Source organism: Quercus suber, unplaced genomic scaffold (assembly GCF_002906115.3).
Source record: "Quercus suber isolate HL8 unplaced genomic scaffold, Cork oak 2.0 scaffold_153, whole genome shotgun sequence".
Classification (NCBI taxonomy): domain Eukaryota; kingdom Viridiplantae; phylum Streptophyta; class Magnoliopsida; order Fagales; family Fagaceae; genus Quercus; species Quercus suber.
Genome location: NW_027069614.1, coordinates 1,127,474 through 1,142,132, shown reverse-complemented (window position 1 = coordinate 1,142,132; position 14,659 = coordinate 1,127,474). Strand labels below are relative to the sequence as shown.

Below are 14,659 nucleotides of genomic sequence, written 5' to 3'. Positions count from 1 at the left end.
TAAATAATATTCCTTTTGATCATGCGGTTATGGTACTAAATTTCCCAAATAGTTCATTTATATAATTCAATTCATATAGAAAAAAGTCTAGTTCATCCCCTAAAAATAAAAAATAAAAATCTCCGTGTTGAATAATTTTACATAATAGTTATAAGAAAAAAATAGTAAAGAGCCAAGAACCCAAAGAAAGCATCAAAAGGCAATGTTATTGTTTATTACAAATCAAAGATTTATTTAAATCTTAATTGACTTCCATCCTTTAATGACTTAATCATGCTAATTTGGAAAGTGAAATACAATTTTTATTCTTGATTTTTATTAAAAAAATCTTTATGATCATTGGTTTTTTAATTTTATTTTATGGTTGTTTAAGTGACATATTAACCCACATGCCCCATATGTTGTTGATTCTAGAGCTTTTATTCTTTTCTAGAATAATAAGTAGGTTCAAAAAAAAAAAAAAAAAAAAGAAGAAGAATAATAAGTAGGTAGATTCCACAGCTTGCAGCAATACATTTTTAGCACCTTTGAATTTTTATGCTTAATGGAATGGAATTAATGGAACCGCCCTTCCTGCCTCTTTTCTTCTATGTAATATATTCCTTTTGATTATACAGCAATAGTTTATCTTTCTTTGAATAACTTCATTAGGGAAAAATGTATTTTTCACTCTCTTGCCCCTTCATAATTTAAAATATACCCATTTAGTCATGTCTATTTTTCTTTTTTTATGTGACTAATAGAATATAGATGCATCCTCTCTCTCTTTTTTTCTTTTTTTCTTTTTCTCTTTCTCTCTCTCTTTTGAAATGAAAACGTACGATAGAGAATTAATTTTATTCAATGTCACGATTTACAAAGAGAAAGAGACAGGATGGACCATTCTTTAAACCAAACATTGGTTTAATTACTCATTCTATTTAGAAGCTAAATTAGCTCTAATACATATACTAGCTAGGAACACTAACAAAATAAATAAGTCTAAAACCTAAAGTTTCGCATTTATTTTTTTGCAAATGACATTCTTATTTTCTGTGGAGCCACAAAAGAAGAGTGTTCTACTTTAATAACAATTTTGGAGAAGTATGAACAAGCCTCAGGGCATCAACTAAATCGTAAGAAAACTTCCCTCTTCTTTAGTCGAAATACTCCTCAAGCTATTCAAGATGATGTTTGTAGTGGGCCTTTTTGGTTATATCGGACTAGGCTGCCTCCTGCGGTACTGGGCCCAAGTATTCTGAGTAAGGGAGTTAAGACCGGTCTAGCTGCAACTCAATTTGGTCCGGCTTGTGCGCAAACTATGCCTCGTTCGCTAAGAGCGCGCTTCCGGTAGGTAAAGCTGTTTTAGATAAGTCGTGGCAGGCAGATATGATAATAATAAGATAAAAGAAAGTACTTTGACTTCTTAATTAAAGTGAATAGATAATCCATAATCAAGAAAGATAATCACCGTTTAATAACAATTACTTTCATAAAGAAAGCAAGGGGAATAAGTGGGTAGTATATGGGTTAATCAAAAGAAAGAAAGAAATCATATCAAATCTGATCCACAGGACCAAAGCCAGAGAGGGAAGAACGTCTTTTCTCAATGTGAATAATCTCCCAAGAAAATCCTACCGTGGAAATTAATCACTTTGAGAGAAACAGACCTGAATAATTGGTGCACAAGAGAATTCTTAGTTTCTGGCAGAGAGCAGGAATTTGAGAGGGAGAGAGGGAATCAACCTATTCGTGCATGCCTGCCGCTCTAACTCTCTATCTTTTTCTTTCCTTCTCTTCTAATGTTCCTCTTTCTTATCTTTTTTTTCTTTCTTCTCTTTTTCTCAATACTTGTTTTCTATTCACCGGTTTTTCAAGTTCCTATTCCGTGGTCGTCGTGGTGTTCCCTATGCACGGCAAGGGCCTCTTTTTATAGTGCCTATCATGACTGGGTTTTACTATTTTAGCCCTTAACCACCTTTGTCTGCTTTGGGTGTACTTACCGATCACCACTGGTTTGTCTGTGTGCCACTCCCCATCATCAGACAAAAGAAAGCTATTTTGTTTGTTTGTCTACCGTGGCACCCTTCCCTGCTATGGTGTGGATGCCTTTTCTCTCCCTATCCCTCATGGCATGCACCTAGTGGTTCCAACTCAGCCTTACTTCTTTTGGATGGTATGTCATCCTAGCAGGACACTTCCCCCAAAAGAGCCTGAGCAGGAACCTCAGAATAGGTTTTTCCCCTCTCTCCACCGCCAAACCATGCCTTCTTACCTCTAACTCATGACCTCACCGTGTCTTGTATTGGTTGTGTACAAGCTGGTGATGTCTGGGCCTTGTGCGTACCTCTCTTTTATGTATGCCCAAAATCTGCCTACTACTCATGCGTTTGTCGTGGTTGGCCTGCACGGTCTGTGTCATCCGTTTTTGACTATTATTTGGTTTCCCTTTCTTTTATGGCTTGCCCTACTTAGGGGCTGGGCCTTGCTTGATGGTGGGCTTTGCCTTTCTTCAGCCCACCCTTTTTCATGCTACCATCTTCTGCCATACTATTCTGTCATTCCTGCTGCGAAGTTGTTTGCCCCAATCCTACTGGGCCTCTTTGGGTCTACCGTTTATTCTTCTTCTAGTGGTCCAATACGGCCATTGGTTCTTTTATTACATCACTAGCAGGCTCCTATGTCCCATTTGTTTTCTCTTGGGTATCCTTGGGCCATTTGCTTTCCTTGGGCTTTCTTGGCCATTTTCTTAACTTTGCATTCCCATGAGCTTTTACTGAGTTCTTTGGGCTTCCTCGGCCTAATTATATTATCCCTCATCCTTGGGGCTCATGGGCTTGCCATCAACCCCTTACTTTCTTTGTTTTCATTACTTTGGGTCTGCCGTGACCCATTCTCACTTTTCCACATCATATACTGCCCATAGTTTGCTTTTTTCTCTTTTTCCGAGCTCATTTAAGCCCATTTGCCTCCTCAAGGCCCATTTGTTTATCTCATGGGCCTGTGATCCATTATTCCTGCCACTTGGACTTAATGGGTTTTCTATCCATTTATCAACTCTTTTCTGTCCGCGTTGCTGGGCTTCTCCTTTCCACTTGGACTTCCAAAATGGCCATCAACAATGTCAAAATCAGGTTTGGAGCAGAAATAATAAAGTAACATGGGAAGTATCTTGGACTACCATCTTTGGTTGGAAAAAATAAACAAAATACTTTCCACAAATTACTCGAGCGATTGAACAATAAATTGTCTAGATGGAAGGAAAAATTGTTATCCAATGCCAGAAAGGAGATTCTTATAAAGACTATTGCACAAGCGGTTCCAACATACACTATGAGTGTTTTTAAATTACCTAATACTCTTTGTGATGAAATGACGAGCATGGTGCGTCGCTTTTGGTGGGGTCAAGTTAATGAAAAAAAAAAAGATGGCATTGCTAAGCTAGGATAAGATGTGTATGCCTAAAGAGGAAGGAGGCTTGGGGTTTCATGATTTAAAGGCTTTCAACTTAGCATTATTAGCGAAGCAAGGGTGGAGACTTCAGAATGAATCAAACTCTTTAGTGCACAGGGTCTTCAAAGCTCATTATTTTCTAGATGGGGATTTCTTATCAGCTTAAATGGGCAATCGCCCTTCCTATGCATGGCGAAGCATCATGGCGGCACAACCTATTGTTTAACAAGGCTACCAGTGGCAGGTGGAGAATGACCAAGCCATCACTATAGTAAAGGATAAATGGATCCCCAAGCCCTCTACTTTCAAACTTAATTCTAGACATCCTGAAATACCGACATATGCGAAGGTCTCTCTTCTCATTGATCCATGTACTCGAGCTTGGTAGTTTGATATGATTCATTAATTTTTTTCCCTAGATGACGCTAAAGCTATATTAAGCATCCCTTTAAGTACTAAACTGCCTGGCGACCGATTGGTGTGGGCCTATACACTAAGGGGTAATTTCATAGTTCGCAGAGCATATAGATTGGTAGCAGCTTCGAGAATAGGTAACACCTTTGGGGGAGCATCGAATGAAGAGAATGGAAAAATATTTTGGAAGACAATATGGAGGCTAAATATCCCAAACAAAGTTAAGTCCTTTGCATGGAAAGCAAGTAAGAATATATTGCCTACAAAGGCAAATCTATGTTGAAGGAAAGTTCTGGTTTGATGTCGCGGAAGCCTGAAGAGAAGCACACACGATGCTCTCTTGATGAAACAGAAACTAAACTGTTAGTTTCTGGTAGTAAACCTCGAATCCACGAGGGGTTTCCCTGAATCCACAAGGAGATAAAACTGGAATCCACCAGAAGAGAAAATTGACAAAATGTCTGTGTTATTGATAATAGTCTATGAAAAACGTTTACAGACTTAGGGGCCTATTTAAGGGCTCCTTAAAACTTGACAAACAAGAAAATATAATCTAAAATAACTCCTAATTAATACCTAACCATAACAGGAACCAAATTTGACCTAAAAAGCATTAAATGCACCTAAAAACAAGGAAATAAATCACCTAAACCTAAAATAACGTTTTTTTACATAAAAATACCAAAAATAATAATTTACAATAATTAAATAGTAAATTGTGCCCTACATCATGGTTAATCCAGTTTGTGAGGCCTATGACACTGGAATTGAAGATAGTGCACATCTCTTTTGGGAATGTGATAAGGTTCGTGAGGTCTGACAACTTTTTGGACTCACATTTGATACCTATGGTTTGGTCTTCCATGAGTTTGTGGACTTATTGTGGCACCTGAAATTTTCACAGCATGTGGGGGATGATACTTTGGAATTAGTACTCATGATAGCATGGAATATTTGGTATAACCGTAACCAGGTACGACATGGCAAAGCTCGACAACTTAGCAGGGCAATATTACACAAAGCACGAGTTTTGTTAGAAGAATTTCAAACAACCAACTTCAGCATGCCTTACATTGTGTCCAACGAGGCGACCTATTAGGTGGCTTCGCTCAGCCCTGGGTATAAGGTTAATGTTGATAGTGCAACTTTTACTAATTCTCAGTCATCCGGAATGAGGGTTATTATTCAGGACATTGTAGGTCAAGTGGAAGCAGCCATGTCTAAAAGGCTCCCTATTCCTTTGGGAACTTTGGAATCCAAAGCCAAACCATTAGAGGACGGAGTCCTCTTTGCTTGGGATGTGGGGGTAAGGGAGGTAGTCTTTAAAAGTGACTCAAAGATAATCATTGATGCTTTATGGGAAGTCAGTGAAGCACTTACTACAATTTGCAATATCATTAAGGGGATTTAGCAAAAGCTACAAGACTTCAGAAGCATGCAAGTGAACCACGTCAAGCGGGAAGGCAATCGTCCAGCACACAACTTGGCACAACATATGTAACTTGGATAGAAGAAAATCCTAATATGATTGAGTCTTCTTAATAAAAGTTATAACTTTCTTATTAAAAAAAAAAAAGTATAAAACTTTCACAAATTATTGAAACATTATCTACAATCCAAGCGAGTTCCAGAGGATATGTCTAGTTCGTAGTCAGTATATTGCCACAAGCTCACTGCAAGTACGTACATTGATTCAACAACGATATCTCTGAAAATCCACACTCTAAACATAACAATAAAGCTTCAAACATTTTGAAATTTAAATTTATAAAAAAAAAAAAGCTTCAAACATTCAACTCTTCGAGGGATCAAAATCGAACTGACCCTATATTTAAGGGACTAAAACCAAAAAAAAAAAAAAAAAAAAGTAGTAAATAGACGAAAATATACAAGCATATTAAATTATTATATTTTAAAATTTGAAATATCAAAATTGAACGATTTACAATTGAGGGACAAAAATCAAATAAACCCTATATTCGAAGGACAAAAAATCACATACCATTTATTTATATGGAAAAACAATTTCTACTCACCCATTAAAAGAAAAACCTTTTTTTTGGATAATTAATATAGAAAAAACCTAATGAATTGATTTTATTGAAAAATCTATTTATGGTCAGGGTTTATAATTTATTTACTTATATTTATCCTATAAGTAGGGACAAAGTTTAGCTAAATTCGTTGCTAAATTTTGATGTTATTTATATTTGTTTTGGGTAAGTGGTTGATTCCAGAACTTGTTGCAACATATTTTAAGCATCTTTGAATTTGTATGTTATTAATGTGAAGCTTCCTGCCTCCTTTTTCTTGCAACTTACATTCCTTTTACTATTGTTTATTTTATGCTTCCTCCAATTGTGTCGATTTTTCATTAGATTTAGTAATGGGTGAAAGTGAAACCTTTGTCTAGGGACCAACATAAGATATTAAAGATTAAAGATTAAAGAAAAGCATCTTTGTATATCATACTAAATTTTGTAGAAGTTTGATATATTGTGTCATAAAATAATAGCTGTAGTTCTTGTATTGTTGGCATCTCACGATCATTTTTATGCAAAATGACCAGGACTACGTCAGTCATTACTCATTATCTTACACGCTTTGTACACACAGCATCGAATGGTGATGAAACCAACGACTACCTAAATAACTTCAGTCAAATATTCAAAAACAGGAAAGATTGATTATATTTGTTTGTAATTTCCAATGGGAACAAAGTTCTCATGACTCCAACAATGGCTTTATTAGGTTGTTTCTCACTAGTTTCCAATGGCAACCAAATTGCTTTCACTCAAAGATGATGGCATTATTAGCTAGGCTCTTAATCCAGAGCCTGTGTTAATGTAATATTTTAGTGTCGTGACTCATGAACCTTAACTCTAATACCATTAATCATGATTGGAGGATGTACTACTTACATATGCACTTTATTCTAGAAAAGTAAAACGCATATAATTAGATCTCCTTGTAATCATCTATATAGCTGAGATTGAGCTCAATTTAGACTTAGTTCTGGTTGATGCAACATCTTCACATCTCCAAACCATTCACAAAATCTAGGCACAATCCGGAGAATTACAGAAGTATTGAATAAGAAAAAACTTCAACAACAGCTAATTATTAGGCATGGTATATGGCACACCTTGGGGTTCAGATGAAGCATAAAATTTACTGTATAAGTTGGAAGCGTTTAGATGTGATATAATATAAGCATACATCAAACATAACCATGTTAAGACATAATAGTGAATGGAGCTTTAGTTTTGCTGAGGCATGCTAACTTTGAATGGTGACTCCATTGGAGACGCATGGATATTGATCTGAGTCTGAGTGTACAATTTCAGCTCTGAGGCATGTTTTTTTTTATATAATTTAAGAGCCCAATAATCTTTTATTTATTGTTTAAAAGTGAAGTGATTTAGGTATTAAATGACTTAATGGTCCTAAACCTAAATGAAAGAAACATAGAGAAGATTTCAAGTTTTCAACAGTAAAAACTGGGTCATATGAGAGAGCCAAGTCCTGGAAAATTTTGTTGATTATACGATAGTAATTCAAACTTATGGTGTCTACTACGTAATAATTGTATTTTATCAAAAAATTTTACAAATTGAGCTACTGGAACCCATGTGACATGGATGAAACTTTGATAATGATAAAGACAGACGTCTAAGCAAAAATGGAAATATCGTGCAACAGATATTCATAAACAAAGAAATCTTCCACCTTAGGGAAAAGTAGGGATTTAGTAAAGTGCAGCTAATATACTATACCTTGATCCTTATCTCACCTACATCATCACTAGACAGGAAAAGCTACTTTTAATCGATCAAACAAGATTAAATTATAGAAATATCAGTTTGTTCACTTATACTTGCCCAAACGTATGGTCAACCCACCAGTCACCTTGGGGAATATATTAATGTAAAGTAAGATTTGATGGGGAATGTATTGTGGAATGCAAGGCATCTCTAACCAAATCAAATGCTTTACTCTTTCAGATACATCCTACAATTAGCTAAACTTTTAGGAACTTTCCACAATATAAAGTCTTTGAGTCTTATTCATGAAGAAAAGTGAGGACGACAAAAGTCCCATCCAGTCAAGGATGATAGCTTAAGGCAGTCAATCAGGTATCCAAGTAATAAGAAATAAGAAAATAAAGTGTTTTGGTGCAAAGGGAAATAAAATATATCATAAAAGTTACATAATTAAGTAGCTTTTACAAAGGCAACTACGATTTGAATTTAAGCCACTATCTCTAACAAGATATTTGCAAGTGCTTGGGATTAATAATCTCAAGATATAAGTTCCTAATCACTGCATATGAGCCACTATTTCTAATACAATATATGCAAGTGTTTGGGATTAGTAAGCTCAAGATATAAGTTCCTAATCACTACATAAATAGAAAAGAGATTGGAACCCCGGGTTGTAGGGGTTGGAGGGATGCATCTATATATATAAGAAGGGGGAAAAAAGGATTAAAAATATGTCCAGAAATTACCTGATTAGAAATAGTCTTTTTAGTGATACAACAAACATTCACAATAATTCTAAATTAGCCTATTATCTCACACATGAACTATTAAAATATTTTAAATTACATATTATAGTAACTCCATTATGTGTAAAGTGATAGGCTAATTTAAAAATATTGTGAAATTATTGTTATGTCGAGAATTTTATCGTTAATATAATAATCAGGTGTGCAAATATTATTTGCCACACTCAATACACCACCATACCATTTGGATGAGTTGGTACTTCTCTAAGCCTAAATATTTTGGAGAGCTGGGAGGGGTGTGTGTGTGTGTTTTTTAAGGTATTGGAGTTGAAATCCAAGTAGTTGTGCAAAAATTGATAACAAATCATTATTGTACGAAGGAACAACAAATATTTCCACTCCCAAAAAAAAAAAAAAAAAATAGCAAAAGCAAAAGCAAAAAACAAAAACCAAAAACAAATATATTGAGGTGTCCATAACATCTCATAACACCTCAATAATTGTTGAATTACCACATAAGCATCATCATGCCTTTTGCATGTTCCTCAAAAGAAAAGGAAAATCATGCCTTTAGCTTTGCTGACGAATTTTAATAGAGGGAAGACACAAAAAGTCTGCAATTCAACATCTTATTGCGTATCTGAATCACTATAAGCATGCAGCACCAGCTCGATTAGATCATTTGAGGCTTAAGACAACAGCTTTAAAGCAAGTTATTCTTTGTATTTAAGTTTGGCTTAAATCTTCCTTTCAATACATAACATTATTAATTCACTTAATATTTCTTATAACATACTTTATTTTAATTAGGATATTGTCAATTACAATTAGATCTTTGTCTCTTTTTTATTTTATTTTATTTTATTTTATTTTAATTTTTTTTACAAAAACAATTGATTGATTGATTTTTTTTTTTTTTCATAAACTTCTTTTAAACTTTTTGATTTTAAAATAAAATTATCAATATTAAAATATATTAAAAGAAACCCTTAATGTCTAGCGGTTAATTTAGAAAATATCAATCATTTAGCAAAAATCATACGTATATCATGTGATTATATCCATTAAACCCTTTGTTTTTAATCTAGTAGAATGGTTAATTTATCACAAACCTCATATCTGAAGGTTAATTTTTTTTTTTTAAATGAATTAAAGTCACGTCCAAGTTAACTTAGTTAAATGCTTATATATTTAATTATCAATGGTTCTTCCTAAAGAAATCATGATTCCAGAGTCAGCAAGTAGTGAGGAGCTTAATTCATGACCACAATGGACGTTAGTAATAGGTTCTCCAGACCCAATTACTTGGGCAATCAGTGCTTTAGTCGCATTATGGACTTATGAGCAATTATAGATGATCTTCAATTTGCTTTCTCGCCCATTTGTTAGTTGAACCTATGCTAAACTTGTAATACACTTTTTGACTAATAGTACCAATCTATTAGGATCCTCTCAATTTGAAATGGATCCATTTCATAATTCAAATTAACTACTATAAATAAGATGGTGTATCCAGTGTTATCTTATTTAAGATTAACATCATTTAAAATTTTAAATGATGTGACATTCGATACAATTTTTAATCGTAAAAAAAAGACTATTTCCATTTCAAGTGAAATGGAAATGGCATCTTGTCTGCTCCTGATTTCTATGCTTCTATTGTTATAGATTGCAAATCTCTCATGAGCTTGTTATATTATCTAGAGCTACTTCATTCCTACCATGAAGGAAATCAAACAACTGATTTTCTAGCAAAACTTGGTTACTCATAAGGCTTGTCTTTTGTTGTTAATTGCACTCCTCCAATACACAGCTAAGAACTTTTTAAGATTTTGATATGTCAGAATTAGTATTAGTTTTAAAAATTTTGATCTTTTGTTTAGTTTTTGGTTAAAATTTGATTCACTCCCTTGACTTTTACTTTAATTCTCAAATTAGTTTCAAAATTTTAATTTTTATCAATTTAGCCTCACTCAGTCAAAATGAAGTCAATCTGGTTCTTCTGTGAAAATCTTGTTGTTTGATGAATATTATTTCTATTAAAAAAAGAGTTGAAACAATTATATTTGCTAAATGATTTGGATAGAAGAACCATATCTGGTTAAATTAACAAAGTGAAGGACTAAATTAACAAAAATCAAACATTAAGGATTAATTTGACAACTGACGTGAAAGTTAAGGGACTAAAGAATAATTCTAAGATGAAATAATTCTAGATATTAAGGTTTAACGGTTCAGCCACTGGTACTCATCATTATACACAGCACCTACTTATGTAGGAACAAAGCAATGTAGGTAGTAAAGGAACAAAATTTGACTTATGCAATCATGAGTTCCAATAAGCTCAATTATTAAAATCTTCACATTAAAATAAAAAGAAAAAAATAATTGCATTTACTTGAAATTTATAGAACAATAGGATTTGATTTGTTACATCCCTCATCTGTAGGGTTTCAAATGTAATTCTTCCTTTTTATAATTGTGAATAATTTGCTGGTTATTTTATCAATTTAGATCAGTAGTAGAATTCAAAATGCAATTAAGAGTTATCCACAAATACGTAGAGCCACAGAGAAAGAGAGTTGGGCTAGGACACACCCCTCTATTCATTCATATTTTGTGAGTGAATATTAATAGTAATAAACTCTCACTTCAACTTTATGGATAAACTCTAGCACACTTTTTAGACAACCAACTGATAATGATATCACCAGAAAAGTTGAAATTTGTAGAAAAGATATTTAAAAAAAAAAAATACAAAGCTTTTGTCCTTATCTCATAATCTGTGTGTTTTTGCTGCACGACTTCTGTTTCACTGTTAACATGGACATACCTGCTACCAAATCATACAATGCTTCATATACTTCATGCCAAAAAAGACTATATTTCCAGGTGTAATGTCTAGCTTCTGCCAATGTCAAATGACATTTTTTGGTGTTTTTAACAAAGACATCAAGGGTTCGAATCACTCTCTCCCACTTAAAATGTGTGTTGTGTGTGTGTGAAAACATGTGATTTTTCATGTCTTTGCTGAGTCCTTAATGAACCCTTTTGGTATGTGCGTGTGAGAATACCATAAGCTAGACATGCTCCGTCACTGCATTTCATCAAATACTCATTGTATGTGAAGTTATTTGCATTGTAGTTTCACTAAATTTTTTTTATGAAATAGAACATGGCACTAACTCACCAAATACACTTGCACACACCTCACTTCTAGACACCTACACACACTAGCTCTTGACTCTATTTCACTCTACACACTTGCTACCTATGGCACACACTTCACCACCTCATACAACTTCACACATCTCTCACTTGATGCTTTATGACACTTCACTTCACACACATCTCTCACTCACCTCATTACATCTATTTATACTAGATGCATGTTGGTTAGGAAACCAACTTGAAGCTTCTAGCTTCTTCCTTTCTATTGGCATTAAATTAATGCCTTTCTCCAACCTTCTAGAGACCTTACAAATTTGTCACTAAAATTCACTAGTGCAGGAAAGCTTCTAGAGAAAATATGAAAACTATCTTGGAGAGAATTCCGGAAAGAGAGCAAGAGAGAAATGTCCAGAATTAGAGAGAAACTTCTAGAAAGAGAGAGATTGTGTGAGATCTTTGTCATCAAACCGTGGTCTTGTGTTCAGGCTTGTGAGTATACTCATAATCTATATGCACAAAAGCTCTCTCAACTTCAGGCAGTTGCTCTAGCTTCACTTGCAGTGTCTCACCAATATCATGCGTTTCTCTGAGAACCATGTCTGGAGGCAAAACTATGTCAACCTCCACAATATAATGATCAGAACCATGTGCGTATTCTTTTACCGTGTCAATGTGCTTGATATCTTCATGGTGGTTCCATATCAGAACTGTTAGCTTTGCCAAAAATTCAGGTGGTGCTGTCCTTCCAATTAGGGCAAATAAATTATGAAAGAAAGTCCTCTTCCATGTATTCATCTTTATATTACTAAAAGCTGAAGCGTAGCATTTAATGTTGCTACACTCACATTGAGCCACGTCAACAGCCATGTCATTCCCATCCTATTTTCTGAATTTTTAATTCAATTTTAAAATAATGTTACCAATTTTAAAATGCTAATAAAATTAAAATTATTTTCAGCCCTATCTCTACTTTAAATTAAAGTCCACTTCTTATACATTTAAATCTACTGTAAAGCCCAAGCCCACACCCAAAGCCTTTTCAGTTAACTCCCTTTGTCAAACCTAATTGCTTTTCACGGTTACAACTTATGATATTCCCTTCTGTTACACGGCTCAAATTCCAGTCTACCACGTTTTGTTTCTTCGTTTCAGGTTTAGTTCCTTCCCCTTCCCCACCTTTTGATTCTCACTTATGTTCTATCGTTTCACTCATGGTTCAACTTCCTGCTCTACTGTTTCAGCTACGGTTTCAGCTTCTGTTTTGGCTTCTAACGGCAGCCTCTCTGTCTTCCTTCCTCTCCTCACATCTATATAAATACTGATGTAAGTTGGGTGGTTCAATTGAGGTATCCCTACATCTTTGTGCTTTATTATTTTGCTTGATGGTTTTTTTCCCCCTTTCAACGTTTGTTTCTGCCTATTTCTTGCTGTGGTGTGGATGGTTGTTACGTTACATTTACTTTCTAAATCATTTTTGTTAGGGTGTTGAATTTGTTACTGTTGGGTTATTTAATTGGAGCACTGCTGTATGTTCATTTGGATTTGGCTAGCTTTTTTTGTTTTTGTTTTTTTTTTTTTTTTTTTTGCTTACCAAGTAATATTTCTACAATCATTTGATGATTTTATGACTATTTAATAAAATGATCTGATATATTCTTTTGTTTTGTTTAGTTGAGGATTACATGGTTTGGAAGATCGGAGTCTCATATATTCCCCAAATTTCAGGTGCTTTTTTAGATAGTATGTTACTCTACTATTTTCTCTGTTTGGTTAATGGGAAATTGTGAAAAAAGAAAAGAAGAAGATTGGGCTTTTGGGGTTTTTAAGGTTATAAATCTATCTTGGATGATTTGGTGAGATTTTTCATTGTAATGACCAAATCTTTCAGGACCTCTGAAGAATTGGTGCTCAATACCATGCATACATCACTGAGATGTTTCTTTAGATAGTCTGGTGCCTGTGGCCAAGTAAAAATATTGGAATTAATGTTACAAGAAATTTAAGTAAACAAAGTATGATACATAAAACCAAAGTAAAGTGTTTTACCTAAATTTTTGAGTTTATGCAACTGTTGAGAGCCTTAGTGCAATAAGCACACTTACGCGTTGATATGCCAATCTTGAGGTATTGTTTCCATGGATGTTGAAAGTTGAATCTGCCATGCACAGGTTCCCATCTTGCAAGATTGGCCTGTACAATTGAATTAGAAAATTTAACAAACTAAGTACTCAATAGTTATCTTATTGCTAGCAAATTGATCCACTAGGATAGATAGCAGCCTACCAAGACTTCTTCAGTTGCCTTAGAATTAAGCACACATTTGTAGCCTTGCATTCTCTTACTAGGATCTTCCTCATTGCCAAGCTTAGTTTTATCATCTTTGAAGTATTCGCCGACACATCTTGAATTTCAAGTTGACAAAGTGTTTTATGTATAATTTGGTTATGCTTGAATAAGGAGAATTAATTATATATTGAGTGTTCAATCAATGATCTTTGTTAATGCATACCGTCCAAGGAGTCAGCAAGCTTTTCCAGGTTACGAACAATCAAATCGTGAAGCCCACTGCCAGCCCAAATGGGACAGAAGACCATGGTTATAAAAATGCATAAAGAGGCCCCAATGGCAACTGTTGACAATCTATGGTACGCCATCTCAAACAATTTGTCCACTCGGTAGCCAAAAACTGTAACTAAGCTGCCATAAATATTTGGAGTCAAAACGTTTGCATCACCTTTGTGATTGTGGGATTAGAGTTTTCGTTTTGTTGTTGGTCTCCACTTCTATCAAGTGTTCTGTGTTAATGTAGATTGGTACCCACGGTAATTGGATTAAAGTTTTTACTTTGTTGTCTATCAGTCCTTTGTAGCCATATGTCTCCATCAAAGTCCCTCAAACGGTGCCTTGAGCAGTAAATTGTCTGTCTTAGTCATTTTTAGCCTTGAGATGTATCCCAAATTATTTATTGAGTTGTTTGGAAAATTCTTTGGATCTTTTGTGGTATTTTTCCTAATGGGCTTGTCCTAAACTATTGTAGGTGCGATATTTTCCTCAAATTGAGAAGTTTTAATCATCTGCAGCCTTTTTTTAAATCTATGTCTCTTACGAAATGGCACTACTATTTAACCATGC

General features: G+C 34.4%; 1 protein-coding gene and 1 long non-coding RNA gene across 2 annotated transcripts; one reads left to right on the top strand and one right to left on the bottom strand.

Annotated features, from left to right (window-relative positions):
• Positions 1–11,989: 11,989 nt before the first annotated feature.
• LOC112026549 (metal tolerance protein 9-like) lies at positions 11,990–12,394 on the bottom strand. The gene has a single exon (XM_065777348.1). The coding sequence runs from the start codon at positions 12,392–12,394 to the stop codon at positions 11,990–11,992; it is 405 nt and encodes a 134-aa protein (XP_065633420.1).
• A 188-nt stretch (positions 12,395–12,582) lies between these two features.
• On the top strand, positions 12,583–13,253 carry LOC136069129 (uncharacterized). Its single transcript, XR_010630407.1, has 3 exons — positions 12,583–12,679; positions 12,769–12,873; positions 13,199–13,253. It is a non-coding gene; the product is annotated as an uncharacterized LOC136069129 (long non-coding RNA).
• The last annotated feature ends 1,406 nt before the right edge of the window (positions 13,254–14,659 follow it).